At 37.3% G+C, this 18501-nt stretch overlaps 1 protein-coding gene across 1 annotated transcript in view; it reads right to left on the reverse strand.

The window, feature by feature from the left end:
• Window positions 1–2024: 2024 nt before the first annotated feature.
• Window positions 2025–18501, reverse strand: part of LOC144631499 (soluble guanylate cyclase 88E-like) — a 29105-nt gene continuing 12628 nt past the window's right edge. The window contains exons 4-10 of the mRNA XM_078489937.1: window positions 8685–8831; window positions 7859–8005; window positions 7245–7404; window positions 5501–5610; window positions 4669–4758; window positions 3613–3915; window positions 2025–2803 (exon numbers count right to left, since the gene is read on the reverse strand). Coding sequence (XP_078346063.1) covers window positions 2636–2803; window positions 3613–3915; window positions 4669–4758; window positions 5501–5610; window positions 7245–7404; window positions 7859–8005; window positions 8685–8831 — 1125 coding nt within the window. The 3' untranslated portion in view covers window positions 2025–2635. The remainder of the gene's footprint in view (window positions 2804–3612; window positions 3916–4668; window positions 4759–5500; window positions 5611–7244; window positions 7405–7858; window positions 8006–8684; window positions 8832–18501) is intronic.

Consider the following 18501-nt stretch of genomic DNA (forward strand, 5'->3'; position numbering starts at 1 on the left):
TTAAAAAAATTTTAAGCATTAAGAACAAAACACAACTGGACGCTGTTTTATAGAGACAGAAACGTTAGTATGAAAACTCATCCAAATATGAACAAATGTCAACCATTATTTAAACCCGGCCTCTAAGGTTTCGAGGACACTTACGAAACTTTAAAGGCAAATGTTTCAAGCTGAAAGCACATAAGGTACAGCAGTGTCCAGCGGTATTGTTCCTTTTGCTTTTGTGTTTTGAGGTGCACACATTTCTTTTTAAAATAGCGACAAGTCACAGCGACTTGACCAAGCTTAAGTCGGATATAATTCTTTTGAGAACTTTTGAAATGCAAATTCAATATAACGATTGTGTTAAACTCGTGACATGAACACAACCAACAATCTTGTAAAGTGGATTAAAAAATCCTTATAAACCTACCTAACAAATTCACAGTTGCAGAATGCGTTCCCAACTCCAACTGCCTTACTTTGGTTCACTGTGAACTTAGCGCCGGTGAGAACGTTTGCAACACACACAGATAAAAACTTTATACACAAAAACTGAAACCTGAACTAGACTACAGAATACATACATCTGTTAACCTTGTGCATGAAAAAGAGCCCCAGGTTCGCTGCTGCAGTTTCGAAATATAAAATATATGAAACAAAAGAAATATATATAATACATAATATTAAGTTTCGAGCAATATTCTCAAATAATCCAATAAAATTGAAATGAAACCAATTCTCAGTATTAAAAACTCGAACGTCCACGAGTCACTAAGACTTTTCAATTGCCTCATTTTTTTTAAAAAAAAAATTCAATATACATAATTTTGTATATAAACTGACCCGCAAATATGTTACTTTCAGATAACATTTAATAATTATATTTTTTTCCACAAATTTATATCACTGTATCAGTGCAAACGAAAAAAAAAAAAACAAGTAAAAGAAAAAAGGTAAAACATGCAAGGCGTCTTTACCCCATAAACCCTAAGACTGATTAATACAGGATCAGATTGTATTTTTTCTTAACATTAACAAGGCATATTAACCATACAGTTTGGGAGAACTGACAAAATGATCACAAACTGAATTCTCTTAATATTTAAACCAATTCTTTCAACAGGTAGTATAAGAAAAGTATGGAAAAGTTGTTTGTTGAGATTCTGTTCTTGTACAAAATTCATAAAATAAGAGAAATAATTGAAATAATATTTGCATTTTGTCTTCAATATGTACATTTTTTTGTATTAAATACTTTGCTTTTTTTAAACCTCCTTTATCTCAGATATATAAGGCTTTTGCTCATAACACTCTGACACTCTTAAAATAATAAAAAAGGAAAAATAAAGCGAAAAATAAATTAAAACAATTCTTATCATCAAATAATAAAAAATTAAAACCATAACTTAGCTTAGGTGAAATATTAATAAGTTATTCGACTATTGCATTTTAAAGGTCTCTGACCTGAAGTGAGTCTCTTCGACCAGTACTCTTTTCCCCCTTATAAATTAAAATAGCGTCAATGAAAATCCCACCTCAAAGCTTAACGATAAATTAAAAAAAATACTAAAACACCCAGTCTCTTGAATGCCTAGTTTAAGAAACCAGCTGTAGCTGGGATAGTATCTAATATACACTAGCAACTATTTCTACAATTTTTATGGGCACGCTATCTGTTGTTCAAACGCTACTATTTACAGTGTATATTGTGCAGATGAAATTCATATTAACATCACTGATAGTGTGTATGCAAGGCCCTGCCAAAGTAGATTCTACTGAGGGTGGTTGTTTACATAAATCTACTTAACGCTTCTTTTATGGTCAGTTGACCTAACAGTGTGAATGCAATAAGTTAGGCTGTTATTTCACTAACAAAAGTATTAAACATTTTTATAATTATGTTTATTAGTGAACTGGCTCCTGTGGTTGTTTGGGTTGGGTTAAAATAAATTTTTTTTTTTTTTAAACATTTTTAGTTTAAAAGCACTGACTGTCTGTTAAAGAGCTGAAACTCTGTGACACAACTGTTTTTATCAAGAGATTTTTAAAGCCTAAGATTCAATTATATAATAAATATTGAATATTAAAATTTATTTTCACAAGTTATCTTCAAATATTCACTAACCAAGGCATAAGAAAAATCTTTACGATACACTGGCCACAGAAAACCACATATAATATTAAAAGCTGTGGACAAGAATGAGACACATTAAATCCATGTGGAGATTGTCAAGTGGAAATGATTTAGAAACAGAGTATACTTTCAAATGATAAGAACCCACACCATAAGAAAGAGGGGACATAGAACTACAGCTTGAACAAGGTTGATTGTGGAAAAGCTGAAAAGGCTTATTTAACACCATCTGGCAAAGAGATAAAAAGGTTCCTGCAAAAATAGCCTGTAGACATAGTGTTACTGGTAGTGATACCTTTGTTCTCTTCTTAATAATAATTTAAGCTAAGCAAGGTTTAAGCACAAAAAAATTAAGAGCTATGCTTTCTAAACAGCTTTTAGCCATGGTTTATAGGCTTTGGTGTAACCTGTGATCAGGCATTCATTTTTCCTCTCTTCTTCCATGAAGAAAAAATGTGTGATCACAAGTTTGGTTCAAATTGTGTAAATGATGTACTTAAGTTACTAACCAGTAACAATTTAAACAAGAGTACACAGGGAAGTTGATGCGGCATTGGAAGGCTTGGATTGCTCCTGTGTCTTGTCTTCTTTTTGTGCCTTTTGATCATTTTCCTTGTTTGATTTGCTTTGCTTTTCATCTGTGGCAGAATCATCTGCTTCTTTTATAACATCTTGTTTATTAGTGACCTGAAAATCAAATGAGAAACAGCGATAGGAACTTTTCCAGATTACATTTGAAGCCCAACATATTTACAACCGCTTTCAGTGTTACGTGCATAGCGGCTTTCTATCAACAACCATCTTTCCACATGCTTAACAGACAAGATGGATCGAAATCCGCCAAACACAGCCCACTAGTATGACCTTCTGAACTTGTGGGCTCATTTGCATGAAACCAACATCGGTATGCATTGGTTTTGATTGGCTCATTTTAAACAGCATGTTGAAAGATAACGTCAAAAGATGGTTGTGGAAAGATAGCTATGCATGTAAAACCGATAGCGGGGTGTGATTATACATTTCATGCAGTTATTATGGGGAGGGACTGTTGCATGACCCAAACAACGGCTGTGGAGGCGACTATGCAGCTATAGGATAAGTCTGCATTTGAGTTTGTGTTGGAGTGGCCCACTAGACCAGCACTTACTTTTGGTTTCTGTAGTGAATATGAGAATTCCCCCCCCCCCCCCCCCCCCCCCCCCCCCCTCTGAAGCCAAAATAATTGTATCCAGGAATTTGATGCCAGTCCATTGCTGCGTTACCACCCATCATTTTATTCACCAGTACCCATTTGGACACCTGGGAGGAGAGGCACTGAAAGAAGAGTATCTTGCACATGAAACAAAACAATAACCCCAGCCAGGTCTCACACCCAGAACTAAGCTTGATCTGAACCATTAGCCCAATGCACCTCCTACTGTGTATGCAGTTGTACTTGTAAGTCCTGGGTTTAAAACCCAGCATATTACAGTTGTAAAGTAGAAGAGTTTCCAAACCTTTTCAAATTGAAAGTGCATGCCATTAGAGTTATGTGGGGTATGAGGAACATGGCCATAATATGCAACTGGACTGTCTTTCTGTGATATTACTACGTCATTGTCTTCTTCAATGGCTTCGTCGTCTTCAAACAGAGATTCCATTGCTGGATGAACACTGTGGGTGCTCTGGGATACGTTGGCTTCACCATGAAGACCTATGGCGGTCGTATGGCCTCCGACCATAGACATGAAGTTCTGAGTAGCTTCTGATTCTTCTTCATTCTTACCAACCAGCCAAAAAGTCTTCATTCCTCCCTTGCCCTATAAGCGAAGAAGAAAAGTGGTCATGAGTATGATTTTAATTATATTTTTCTTAAAGAGTGATGACAGATTTTGTACCATGTGATGCATTTTGTTTGACCGATGAGCATGCACAAAAATTAATCGGTGGGCTATAACTAAGAAAAGTTTGCAGTTTGTAATGAAAAGAAACAAGAACAGTAATTGGTTTGAACCCAGGAGTATCAGTAGGTTGTATAGTGTGATGTTCCAGGTGAGAATAATTTTCCGGGTGAGAATAATTTTGAGAAAAACTGTTGTTGTTGACTGTGTCAGCAACTACTAGTACCTTACACGATGTAAACAGAACCAACAAACGAACTGCAAACAGAACGACTTAATTTGACTAACTATAGATGGAACATAACGACTTAATTTGACTAACAATAGACAGACTGACACTGACCAATTACTGTTGACAAACTTTACACAAGTCTTACAGCCAATAACATCATGGCTAAACTGGCCAATCAACTTTAAACAACAGACCAGATTTATAACATCATAGACTGACAACAACTTTTTATTTGACTCTGAAGATGATTTCGGCTCAGGTTGTCAAAACGTCAGTCCACCAATAACAGTTCTTCTCAGAACTACTCTCACCCGGACAATCACACTATATGACCAAAATGAAACAAGGTTAAGCAAGGACACCACTATGCCCTTTTCTTGCAGTCCACCACCACTTCCATCACACTGATCATTGCACAACACACACAAATCAAAATTCACCTTAATATCAATGCTGCCTCGCTGCCTTGTGACATAGTTGGCTTCCTGTAAGCAACTTTTAGTTGACTCACTGATGTGGATTCTCATTGCCTTGGGTTAAAAATAAAAAAAAATATGTTTTGATTTATTTTTATTGGATTAATTTAAACTCAATACAGTGAACCCTGCTTTATGGGGTGCTTAGCATTTTTGGAAGAAAGGGGATGGGATGGATGACTATTGAATAATGGTAACGGCTCAACTGAAATCGCAGGACAACCTAGTTAGGACGTTTTTTTCTAACCATACGATTTGCATTCCAACTGAAAAGTCTGGTTTACGTGGCTAAATGGTAAGCACCCATGGACACCCACTTAACATGGATACCTGCTTATATATAATAGAATTATTATGTCCCAACAAAAAGCTCAATAATTTATTTTCTCATACATCAATGCACTAGTCTGCTTTTATAAAAACACCCTTTAAATACTGATAACAGACACACTTTTCTGTGTCCCAAGTAATGCTCTCATACAAAGTTGACCTTGCTTTATGGACACTGGTTAATTAAAGGAACAGTGCCACGAAGCCATTAAGTCATTAATTTTTGCTGTGACTTCCAAATTGAAGGAAACCTCAAAATAAAAGTCTTCTGACATACAAAACATCAAAGGATTATTAAAAATGCGAAAATAATTAAGGATGGTTTTAACTGACGAAGATGAAGATGGGTTATGGTCAACAAACTTGAAAAAATGTGCCAGTTTTTTTCATCTGTCAAGATTATGTGCTAATAAATTTAATATACCCAAAAATAATGAAAGCTTTTTATAGGTAACTGTGCATTTACCAGTCCTGTGGACTCCATCCTAGAGGCTGTGTTGACAGTGTCACCAAACAAGCAATACCGCGGCATCTTCAAACCAACTACACCTGCGACAACCATTCCGGTATGTACACCTAACACAGTGACAAAAAGAATCATAAAAATGCAATTAATTTTGCTGTTTCTTTGCTATATTAAGAACCCAACAATAATCAATGTTAACTGTTACCTATCTCCGCTGTGACCTAGTAACACATAAGGCTTCAATAACCAAAAGGCAGGTAACCACACATGATCCAACAGACTTCATTGTCTCAATCATTTTTGGTGCTTACTAAATATGAAAGCATTTTTTGGTATACATGAAAGCAAAAGGTGAGGATAAAAGGAAAACATGACTGCAGATAAGTATTTGATAAAAATGTTTCAACTTTGCAGGTTCCTTTGACAAATTCCGTAAAATTCCGGTTATAAGCCCCCCCCCCCCCCCCCCGGTTATAGGCCCATCTACCTGGAAACAAAAAAATACATCCAATTATAAGCCCCCCGGATATAAGCCCCCCTCTACCACATGGCAGTACTGAACAGGGCTAAATGTTGCTTTATTATGCGTTTTTAACTTAAAAACATATTTCAATCAACACTCCCATGGCTCTTTTCAAACTTTTTTTTTTCATTCCGCTTATAAGCCCTCCCGGATATAAGCCCCTCCGCTTATAAGCCCACCCAAAACCACTTACGAAGTTGTATAAGCCCAGGGCTTATAACCAGAATTCTACGGTACCTTAATACATGAAATTTTCGCGGCATGTAATTTCGTGAATTTTATGATTCCAAAAAAATCACGAAATAAAACTGACGCGAACAATAAGTGTCTCAAACATAACATGACGCGAAAATTAAGTGACTCATCACATTATATCAACAATCAAGAAAAAATAAGTTTAATACCACTGAAGGGAGGAATTTTCAATGTAAACGGATGTTGTCGTCAATTGACTCAAGAACAATAACTCATGCACGTACAAAGCATGACCGGCTACTTGTAGACATTGTGAGAACTGCTCTGTTGTTGCTATTGCCGAGAATTAGTCCTGCCCTTGCATTTTTGTTAATTTTGACGTTATTGTTCCTTTGATGGAGTCCTTTTATCTAATTCAAGGGCATGTTAAATAATATTGCCAAGGAAATGTAAATTGTGTCTTACCCAAAAACGCGAAATTAAAGTGATTCAAAATACAAAATTTTCGCAAAATCGCAAAATTTAAGTGTCGCAAAATATCCCCATCTCAAAATCGCGAAATTAACGTGTCGCGAAAATTTCATGTAATAAGGTATATCAGAGAAACTGCCATTGAAAACGTTTAAGTTCGCCAAGAGCAATTTCTTGGTGCTGTGATCAATGATGAAAAAAAAAAATTAAAGAATCAGTTGAACGAAAAATAAGTCATGCCCATAGCAAAACACAATTTCTAGCCAACATTAATATTATATTGTTTTTTTTTTTCGTCATTAGTTGTTTCAATTTATAAGTTTTAGCTCTAATATGGATATCAGCTTTTACATGGGAATTAAGTTTCCCCCTGCTGTTATAGTCCCACCAGTTTTTATTGTATATTAATTTTAACTATTTTTTTAATTGTAAATATTTATTGTTTGGGAAATCTGAATAAATTTTAATTTTTTTTTTTAAATTTTCTGCAATACCAAGTAATATCCAGAAATAACCTGAACCATTCTTAATAATATGAATTGAGTTGTTCCTAACCTATCCTTATTTTGAGGTGTTGGGATGACTTTGATGGATCGTCAAGTGTTGGCATGGCATTTATCATATCCAGTGCAAGGTCAGCACAATGTTCAGCATGGTAATGGCTTCGTTCAGGAACACCACTCACCACCATGTATGCATCACCAATTGTCTCCACCTACAAAAAATTAAGTCAACCACTACCAACAAATTAAGTCTAAGCATAATGAAATGATACATGCTAACAAAAGTACATCTTATCCATTCAAGCACGCTACACAGTTGTACATGTACATCTCTGGGTGGGAGGGGGTTATACAGGAAGGCTCAGATGAATCAGTTAACATTGCAAGGTGGGTCTGTTTGCGATGTTTTTTGAAAGATTCATTAAATACCTATTAAATGACACTTTCCCTACCCTTTATATACCCCAACTCGTAAAATCTCTGCCTTTTTAAATACCTCAAGCCTGAAAAAGGCACTCCTTTCAGGTAGCCTTCCCATATGGTCTACTATAAGGAGTAACACCCTACCCTGAAGTCTCTCATAATTTTTCTTAGAAGGGAAAAGGGCATGTTACATAAGCTACTTTTTGTATGACAAGTTTGTCCTTTAGAACATTCAGCACTTACCTTGTAGACATTGTGTTGCTCACTGATCTGATCAAACACTGTGTACATGTTGTTTAACATCGTCACCACTTCCATGGGGTTTATCAGAGAACAAATGTTTGTGAATCCCACCACATCACTGAACAGGACAGACACATCGTGGAACATCTGAAACAAAGGCCACAGGTACAGAATGAGATGTACACATTTTAATCAGCTTGTTTTGGGGTCAGAGAGTGCAGGGGGAAGGGGAACCCTCTATTTAGTTTTGATAGGGCTGCTCGCCACACCTTAAGGAGTTAAACTCATGTTAAGGTCTAGCTTATGGCATTCAATTTCTAAATCCCAGACTAGACTTAGAACATGGAATGTGTGTATACTCTACTGAACTGGGAAGTATGCACAGGTGGCAGCTTAAATGAACTGCTACTATAAAATTGACGTTCTTAGAATAAGCAAGTGAACAGCCCTTTTAAAATGCTTTGTCGTGGTAGGCAGCCTAACAGGAGTAGTAGGCAACAAGAGCCAGTTTCCCTTGGCTTGCCTGTTAGAGGGTATGGTTTTAAAATTCAGTATGAAGTAAGTGGCAATCAGCGATAGGCAGCAAAATCACCAGCTGTCCGTACAATTTGAAAGGGCTGAGTGAAGTATGGAACACCATTATCACCATGACAGCTTCTGCTTTATTCAGCAAAGGAAGGAAGTGAGTCTGACCCAAGAACACATTATTGGTGTCATGGCTTGTAGAGGGCCCTTGGCACGACAGACCTGTCTTGGGGTGAAGCAAACAAGAGGGCTAAGGAAGGGCCTAACAGTGTTGTAGCTTGAGATTGAAAATTGCAAATACCTCACAAGTGTTAAGAGCTGGTTCACCCTGCCTCAGACGATCAGCCACAGTTCTAGGGATCATTTGATACAGCAGTGAATCTGTCCGTCTCTTCTCGAAATCGAGTTCTTTCATACTCTCCTCAAGCTTAGCACTTTTGACGAGTTCCTATGATATAATTATATATAAAACAATAATGATATTGCAAGCAATAAAACATTGACAACAACAAATTACTGTTGTATGCAAGTTCTTATGAAATCATATCAGGTATTATAAGCACAGATACATTTAGAAATATTTAAAAATATAAGTGAGGTTCATTGAGAGTGTGGAAAGGATTGTTTTTTTTGAAGGGGGGGGGGGGGTACAAAAAGGTACAGTGTAATTACGGTAGAATCTTTTTGGGGTTTAAAATCAACAATTTTGTAGGATTAATGTATGATATTAGGTACTCCCCCTTCTCTTTTAACCCTTTACCCCCTAAGCCCACATCCATGTATGATACACCATTTGAAAAGAATTGATCAGTATGTTTCATAAAACACTTTAAACAAATAAAAAGAAGGGTAGAAATGTTAAAAAGAGAAAGATTAAAAAAGTTGTTTCTCTTCGTATAATTTATAGCAAGTATACCCCTAAACTATTATGTTATTGTGCAGATCTCAGTGAAGTGGTTAATTTCAGTTAGGTTCCATAACACATATCAGGCAAAAAAGTTCCAAAAGTTATAGAGGTGGTCAATCATGTCACAAATGGAGGGGGTACAATTTTATACTTTCAAAATGTAGATCTTTCCGATACAAGTTTGGGGCCAAAAATCCAACTTATTTGGACTAATATTGACCAAGTTATAACATTATGTGCCATTTGGCACTCTTAGGGGTAAAGGGTTAAAATCCCCTACAACAAAGGGAATTTAAAATGGTCAATGTGATTTGCTAGATTTAAATTTCTTTTCTTAAAAATCTAGCCAATCAAATCATGTGTCTCCACAGCCGCCTTTCCCTCTTAGCCGGCAGAGCCTGGGGCATGAGGAACTAAAGGGCTCTGGGGACACATGATTTGATGGGCTAGATTTTTAAGAAAAAGAAATTTAAATCTAGCGAATCACATCGACCATTTTTAAATTCCCAGGGGATTTTAAAACGGTAGAATTCATTTGATAGATTTAAATTTCTTTTCTTAAAAATCAAGCCAATCAAATCACAAGAATGGGTATTTTCAGGATATTTGAAAACATCAGATATTTGTAGCAGCATTCGCATCATATGGATATCTTAGATCATTGCTTCCTTTACACCTCCTTATTACTTTTTTCACTGAAACACTGCGCGAGTTGAGATGAGGTTATATGCTACTGTACAAGACCCATAAACAGCTCAGACAAGAACATTAATAGCCTTATCTTTTAGCATTTCCTCTGTAGCCAGTCAGGCACTTAATAATCAATATCAGCAATTATTGCTGATACATATGGTAACTGGTTCAATGCCTGAGTTTCAGCAATATTATATTTATTGCTTTCACTAATTGATGGAAGAACATTTTCACACACAAGTCATATATTAAAACTTAATATGACTTCTTTTAAGTTGAACACATTGATGATCTATGATTCACTTTAATTTGTGATTTTATCTCAAAGAAAAATGTAGAAAAAAGCCTTAAATGCTGGCAAAACCATTATGGTGGTCAAGTGGTCTAAGTGTCTTTGGCTGGTTGAGGATTAAGAGGTGTCAATATTCATTGACTTGAAGTGTTAACAACACTATTTTTAGCAGCTATCAAACTTTGTAATCTTTGTCTCAAAATTAGCAACTATTTATTAATTTTGATTAGTGATTTCTTTGACAATTAGAGGTACATGTGAATTTTGTTGGGGATTAGTTGACTGAAGGCTCTAAGCAAGTTTTAAATTGATTGTAAAAATAATTATATTATTTTTTAGTTAATTTAATTTTTAATTTTTCATGATTGCATAAACTAATTAACTTATGTAGGGGCTAATTAGCAACCATAAGGGATAGTATAGATTTGACTAAGGGATATTGAGCAGTTGACTGCTGTTTTGAAGATTTTTGTACTAGTACATATAATTGAAGGCCTAAGCGCAAGAAACGCACTTTGTGTTTTGGCCAAATTAAAAAAATGTCACAAACGACTCCAAATTTCGCATGCAAGTTCGTTTACGTGTGCTTAACATTGATCTGTATTCAAATTCGCTGAATCTAGCTTCGTTTTTTAGAAATTACGTATGCAAAGAACAAAGGCGTTTTGCAAAGCTTACGTTCTCCACAGTCAGCCAGCAGCATGAGTTTTTCGACACATCGCGTGTAAATCTTTCCTTCTAGCGTTATTTAACTGTCCGGGGAGGTTGAAAAACGTGTCAGAGCCATGCTTTTTAGTTCCTTAGCCACCATTTTGAGGATTCGCTTTACGAAAAGGACTGGATAACACATTGTGACGCGATGTCACCTGATAGGTGTCACGTGAGAGGAAAGAGAGAAAAAAAAAAATGGCCGTTTGTTCCTGAAAATCATTTGAAGCCTTTGGTTAGTTTTAGCGTAAGTGCGGCTGCCAGGTGGTTGAAGGACATCATTAAGTCTGAATACCCGTAAGTTTACAGCATCGCTCGAAGAACTGAGTGATGTTTCTGCCTTTTTTTGTACAACAGCGCTGTTTAGCGCTTCGGAAAAAACGTTGCAAACAAGGTAGTTTTGAGCCTGGCCGCACAGAGAGTCTAAAACAAGAGGTTTCTTGCCGGGAACTTCGTCAACGCAAGTTTTACAGGGTCCGCTTGGGTTCTGCCGCGACAAAGTTGCCGAGAAGTGACTTTTTAGACTTTAAAAAATTCTTTATATGTTCCCCAGGGGACGTTCCCTCGCAAAATTATTTTCTTGTCTCATTAAATATTCATCAATCAATAAATCAATCAATCGATTCGTGCCTTAGTTTATCTTGTTTTCGCGGGATTTTGTAGATGTGTGATGATGTAAGGAGTGGAGATAGAAGTGAGAGCAAGCCGGCGGCACCAAGAAAGCAAAACTAGTATAATGTGACAACACGAGCAAGCGTATTCAATCAACAATCAGTCTTTATTTCACTTCACCTCGGCAAATTACAGCTAACGGTAACACTAAACAGAGTAAAATAGTCTTGCCCGAAACAACAAAAACTAGCTAACCGCAAGCAGACTGCAGAAAAGCTAGCTGCAAGCAAACTGGCGTGAAAGCTTAGTTGCATTAAAAGCGCGATCTATAAAAGGTTGAGGCTGACTCTGATCCTAAACTTAACTTGAAACGGCTTAACTCCCTAATCCCTTGGGGTTAGTGTTAAACTTTATTTTTTTTTTTTTTTTGCGTTAGGGCTAGGCTTTTGCGTTAGGGCTAAGTCTGTAACCCTAATCTGAAACTCTAACCCCGACCCTACGGCCTTGGGGTTACCTTTTGCGTTAGGGCTAGGACTGTAACCCTAAAAATTTAGCTGACTTCATCGTCTTGAGAAACAAAAGGTTTCCTTTGTTTATCGTTTGTAAAAGAAAAGTCAAAAGACGCCGCACAAGCAAAAACCTTGTCTTTTTGCATGTGTTATTTTTCGAAAACGAAGGAAAGACCAGCAAAACTAAATACAGGGCAGTGTTGAGCACACGTAAACGAACTGGCGAAATTGATTTTGTGAGAATTTCAATTTGCCAAAACACAAAGTGCGTTTCTTGCGCTTACGCCTTCAAGTTTTTATTTTGCTCAATAATCGAATTAGCGAACATCTCGAGCCGACACTTGAAGGCCTAAGCGCAAGAAACGCACTTTGTGTTTTGGCCAAATTAAAAAAATGTCACAAACGACTCCAAATTCCATGCAAGTTCGTTTACGTGTGCTTAACATTGATCTGTATTCAAATTCGCTGAATCTAGCTTCGTTTTTTAGAAATTACGTATGCAAAGAACAAAGGCGTTTTGCAAAGCTTACGTTCTCCACAGTCAGCCAGCAGCATAGTTTTTCGACACATCGCGTGTAAATCTTTCCTTCTAGCGTTATTTAACTGTCCGGGGAGGTTGAAAAACGTGTCAGAGCCATGCTTTTTAGTTCCTTAGCCACCATTTTGAGGATTCGCTTTACGAAAAGGACTGGATAACACATTGTGACGCGATGTCACCTGATAGGTGTCACGTGAGAGGAAAGAGAGAAAAAAAAAAAATGGCCGTTTGTTCCTGAAAATCATTTGAAGCCTTTGGTTAGTTTTAGCGTAAGTGCGGCTGCCAGGTGGTTGAAGGACATCATTAAGTCTGAATACCCGTAAGTTTACAGCATCGCTCGAAGAACTGAGTGATGTTTCTGCCTTTTTTTGTACAACAGCGCTTTTAGCGCTTCGGAAAAAACGTTGCAAACAAGGTAGTTTTGAGCCTGGCCGCACAGAGAGTCTAAAACAAGAGGTTTCTTGCCGGGAACTTCGTCAACGCGAGTTTTACAGGGTCCGCTTGGGTTCTGCCGCGACAAAGTTGCCGAGAAGTGACCTGTTTTAGACTTTAAAAAATTCTTTATATGTTCCCCAGGGGACGTTCCCTCGCAAATTTTTCTGTTCTATAAATATTCATCAATCAATAAATCAATCAATCGATTCGTGCCTTAGTTTATTTTTTGCGGGATTTGTAGATGTGTGAGATGTAAGGAGGGAGAAGAAGGAGAGCAAGCCGGCGGCACTCAACTGAAAGCAAAACTAGTATAATGTGACAACACGAGCAAGCGTATTCAATCAACAATCAGTCTTTATTTCACTTTCACCTCGGCAAATTACAGCTAACGGTAACACTAAACAGAGTAAAATAGTCTTGCCCGAAACAACAAAAACTAGCTAACCGCAAGCAGACTGCAGAAAAGCTAGCTGCAAGCAAACTGGCGTGAAAGCTTAGTTGCATTAAAAGCGCGATCTATAAAAGGTTGAGGCTGACTCTGATCCTAAACTTAACTTGAAACGGCTTAACTCCCTAATCCCTTGGGGTTAGTGTTAAACTTTATTTATTTTTTTTTTTTGCGTTAGGGCTAGGCTTTTGCGTTAGGGCTAAGTCTGTAACCCTAATCTGAAACTCTAACCCCGACCCTACGGCCTTGGGGTTACCTTTTGCGTTAGGGCTAGGACTGTAACCCTAAAAATTTAGCTGACTTCACGTTTGAGAAACAAAAGGTTTCTTTGTTTATCGTTTGTAAAAGAAAAGTCAAAAGACGCCGCACAAGCAAAAACCTTGTCTTTTTGCATGTGTTATTTTTCGAAAACGAAGGAAAGACCAGCAAAACTAAATACAGGGCAGTGTTGAGCACACGTAAACGAACTTGCGCGAAATTGAGTTTTTTAGAATTTTCAATTTGGCCAAAACACAAAGTGCGTTTCTTGCGCTTACGCCTTCAAGTCTTTTAGTTTTGGCTCAATAATCGAATTAGCGAACATCTCGAGCCGACACTTGAAGGCCTAAGCGCAAGAAACGCACTTTGTGTTTTGGCCAAATTAAAAAAATGTCACAAACGACTCCAAATTTCGCATGCAAGTTCGTTTACGTGTGCTTAACATTGATCTGTATTCAAATTCGCTGAATCTAGCTTCGTTTTTTAGAAATTACGTATGCAAAGAACAAAGGCGTTTTGCAAAGCTTACGTTCTCCACAGTCAGCCAGCAGCATGAGTTTTTCGACACATCGCGTGTAAATCTTTCCTTCTAGCGTTATTTAACTGTCCGGGGAGGTTGAAAAACGTGTCAGAGCCATGCTTTTTAGTTCCTTAGCCACCATTTTGAGGATTCGCTTACGAAAAGGACTGGATAACACATTGTGACGCGATGTCACCTGATAGGTGTCACGTGAGAGGAAAGAGAGAAAAAAAAATCAAAGGTCTCTGTGAGACTACGACTATTTTGCTATGTTTATCTTTGCAGTCAATTGTGGTATGGAGTATTCTTTTTAAAGGGTGAATTAGGCTTTTCACTTTGTTTAGGAGTGCAAGTGTTGAAATATGTAAATTTGTGTTGTCCTGGATATTCTGTTAGTTTATTATTAGGAATGTAGGAAGGTGGAACGGTACGGTTGATGGGAGGAACATTATAAAATGCGCATTGACGTATTTTCTTAAAAGGCAGTATGTGTGAATTTTGTAAAACGCAGAAGTGTGAAACATTTTAAAAAGTGGCAACAACAGCTACCAAAACAAAGAACCATTTCAATTAAAAATACGCCAATTTAAGGTAAAGAAGGCGTCGAATAATGATTATTTGGGGGGGGGGGGGTTAGGGTGAAGTGGGGCATAGGTTCGAGATAAAGAAACGCATAAAGCCGAAGTAAGTTAAGAAAGCTGTTAAAAGGGAAATGAAAGTTCCTGAAGTTAATAAGTTTGTACTGAGAAATTTCTAATGGAATCACAAGAACAAGGGGTTTCTATTAAGGTAATTTATCCAAGTCAAACCCTGCTCAAGGTGAGCTGTTGTGAGATGAGCTATCTCACATATCCATATCATATCATATATCTTCAATCCATAACGCCGCAATTTGAACCCGAAAGTGTTTATGCAATACTAATGAGAGCCCCTTTCATTTTGTACCATTTGGAATTTTATCTATTCATACGCAGAAGAACCCAACGAAACCGCTCCACAAAATTTCCGCTCTGCAACCTGAACTTGAGCTGGCTGGCAAATTTAGGAATGAGACTGTTCGCTTGCTGGGACGGTTTTCCTTGGAGAAAACTTGCTGGGATTTTACAAAATATCGATGGTACCTGGGGAAAATGAACCAAAACCTTCTGCTGGCTAAAACAGAAGAAAACGACGCGCGGATTTATAAACGAGAATTTAATAACTGACTAACTTGTATTTGTAAACAATAAAAAGTAATTGTTGACTTTATTTCTATTGTTTCCGTCGGTTATTCTGCTGTCACTGAAGAGGCAAAACAGGTCTCTTTCTTTTCTGTATGTAAATTGAGCATGTGAACGATTTTGAGTCAGTTGAACAGCGCGCTCTGCCCAAAGCTAATGTGTGGCTATCTATAACCAGCGTTTTATGGAATAACTACGTATAGGATAACCAGCTTGACCGACATAGTTCTTGGTGAGTATCGATTGTTCCGTTTTCTCTGCCGATTAAGCAGCCTTGAGCAGTTTGAGGGGCGTTCTATGAATAATATCGTGTTCACATTTTCAGCTGCCCGGGACGATGGGATGTAAAAAACACACACAAGTTATTCAACAGCATACGCAACAGACCGAAACACGTGCGAAGCAACAAGAAAGATAATTTACCTCAATTTCTAGCTTCGAATATAGACCCAAATCTCCAAGTAACTTTCTCTGACACTCGAAAAACGTTTCAGATCATAATTCCTTCTCAAAGACCATCTTAACGAGCTTTTAAACCCTATTAAAGCTCGTTAGACCGAGACCGCCATATTGCTGAAGGAATAACTTCTGCAAAAATCGTCATGTAAGGCACATTAAAGTTTCTTGGCCGGAATCACTAGGTAATTGGCGGATAAAATTCACTTCCTGTATACCAAATTTGGAGGAGAACGGAAGTAACGCGAATTAAAATAATTTTGGCGATTTACGGTCTAATTAGACCAAAAATCTGTTACAAATTATAAGAAAGAATAAAATTTTGGGTGATAACTTAAAAAGAAGACTTCATCTGTTTAGTTTCTAACTGAAATTTATAAACTGTCGGGCTTGCTTATACCCTACGTCAAAAACGTAATGTAAACCTGGTTACGGATTTTGGGAAGCAGGATCCGTGTTTTCCACCACCTATGTACTCAAACAATTACCGGAAATTCGTTTTATCTTGCTGTGCGTCCATTGTGTACATTCAAAAGCATCGCTCACGAAAACATACTAACGAGCCTGTTAGCGACTTACTTAATCGCACAGTAGGAAATTCAGGATTAAATACTAAAACTGCCATACCAAAAATTCATAGAATGTATCATACCGTAGAATTGGAATAAAGTGGTAGCTTATCTCTCTAAAAAGAAAAAAAAAACTTCTTTAGCGCAGCTTAGCATATAACGGGAGAATTTTATCTCAACTGGTGTGTCAAGGGGTGTGTCAGCATTGATAACAACTAAGACAACGGAATAGCGTAAACGGCTATAAATAAACACGGCAGAACAAAAGAAAACACGTGTTAAAAAAAATTGAACATAACAGAAGTGAGAGAAAAAAAAGAAGGAAAAGCGTAGCACTTTAAAAATTGTACGTTTTGGCAAACGATGGCAAATGAGTTAACCAGTTACTGATGGCAAAAATCACGAGCATAAATGAGAATTGCCAGATACTGCAACTGCGTTGATGTTTCCCCACTCGCTTACCAACCGCAGTGCGGAAATACTTCAAAGACTAAAAGCGAAACCATGTAGCGATAACTTTATCGAAAAAACATCTGTACCACATGACACTAGCACTCAAGGTAACTCTCTTGCTCCACTGAACATCTGTCTCTTTTCCAGAGTGAATTCTTCCAACGGTGAAGAAAAGTTTATGACAACTGTCAAGTTCAGTGCTATTGAAAACAAATTTATTGAGCAGTAGATAGAGCTCTATTGCTCCTTTAAACTTCGTAAACCGTTGAAAACCACTCCACTCCGCAACAGTTAAAAACCACTGGAATTTGTATCCGTTTATGTTATTTCATTAACTTCACTCTTGCCAAACTAAAGCATTAACGTGCGTATCTTTGTACTGATAACTTTGTACTAATGGATAAAACGCACTCTCCAAGAACTTTCCTTTTAATACAAAGAACAAAACGTTTTTAGACAGTTTATGACCGATTTGGCTTGCGTATGCAAAAATTACAGTTATCTTCAATCCATAACGCCGCAATTTGAACCCGAAAGTGTTTACGCAATACTAATGAGAGCCCCTTTCATCACCTACAGCATATGTGACAAGTCACGTCTTTAACACCAGCTCCCCAGTGTTATGTTGACCCAAACATTGGAAACCACCCCCAAATTGCTTGTGCCGGTCTCACCAGGCTTTGAAAACCAACAAGAAAAATACCATCTTTGGGACTTAAAACGATAAGGAGAAATATAGAATTTTAAAGTGGCCTTAAAACGGAAAACCATGGACTACAGAGTGCTAAAACATTGTTGATGAAGGATTAATTTATCTTTCCTTCCACCGCCGCCATGCTGTAATGGTGCTTACAAATGCGTTTTGAATTCAAAACACTGACTAAATGCAGCTTATCAAATCTTTTAAAAACGAAATGGTAATGTACTGTTATTGCTTTGAACTTGGATGTAATTTTTTGAACGATCGGTAAATCCATTTAGTGTACAATTGACTTCAAGCTGGCTGCTAAAATTAAAACTTCGCTTTCAACATGAACATGTGGATAATTTTGAAGCAATACTGATGAGAGACCCTTTCATCACCTACAGCGGATATGCCCTTTCCCACCCTCCCTGGAGTTTTTTTGGTTCTTCTATTGTTCTATAGATAATAACGGCAAATAAACCAATCAAAATCTGTTTTCTGCGCATATTTTTAGAGAACTCTTGGGGTCCTAGAAGAAGGTTTTTCGTATTATTCCGTGCATTGAAATCGTACAAGGAAATCGTATTTACAAACTTCCAAGGCCTTGTTTTGATTCTGAACAAGAAAAAAAACATATTTGGGACTTAAAACGGAAAGGAGAAACACTATAGAATTTTAAAGTGGCCTTAAAACGGAAAACCATGGAGTACAGAGTGCTGAAACCTTGTTGATGAAGGATTTATCTTTCCTTTCACCGCCGCGAAGATATGGTGTAATAGTGCTTACAAATGCGTTTTGAATTCAAATCACGGAGT

Source organism: Oculina patagonica, chromosome 12 (genome assembly GCF_052425735.1).
Source record: "Oculina patagonica isolate OP01 chromosome 12, crgOcupat, whole genome shotgun sequence".
Lineage (NCBI taxonomy): Eukaryota > Metazoa > Cnidaria > Anthozoa > Scleractinia > Oculinidae > Oculina > Oculina patagonica.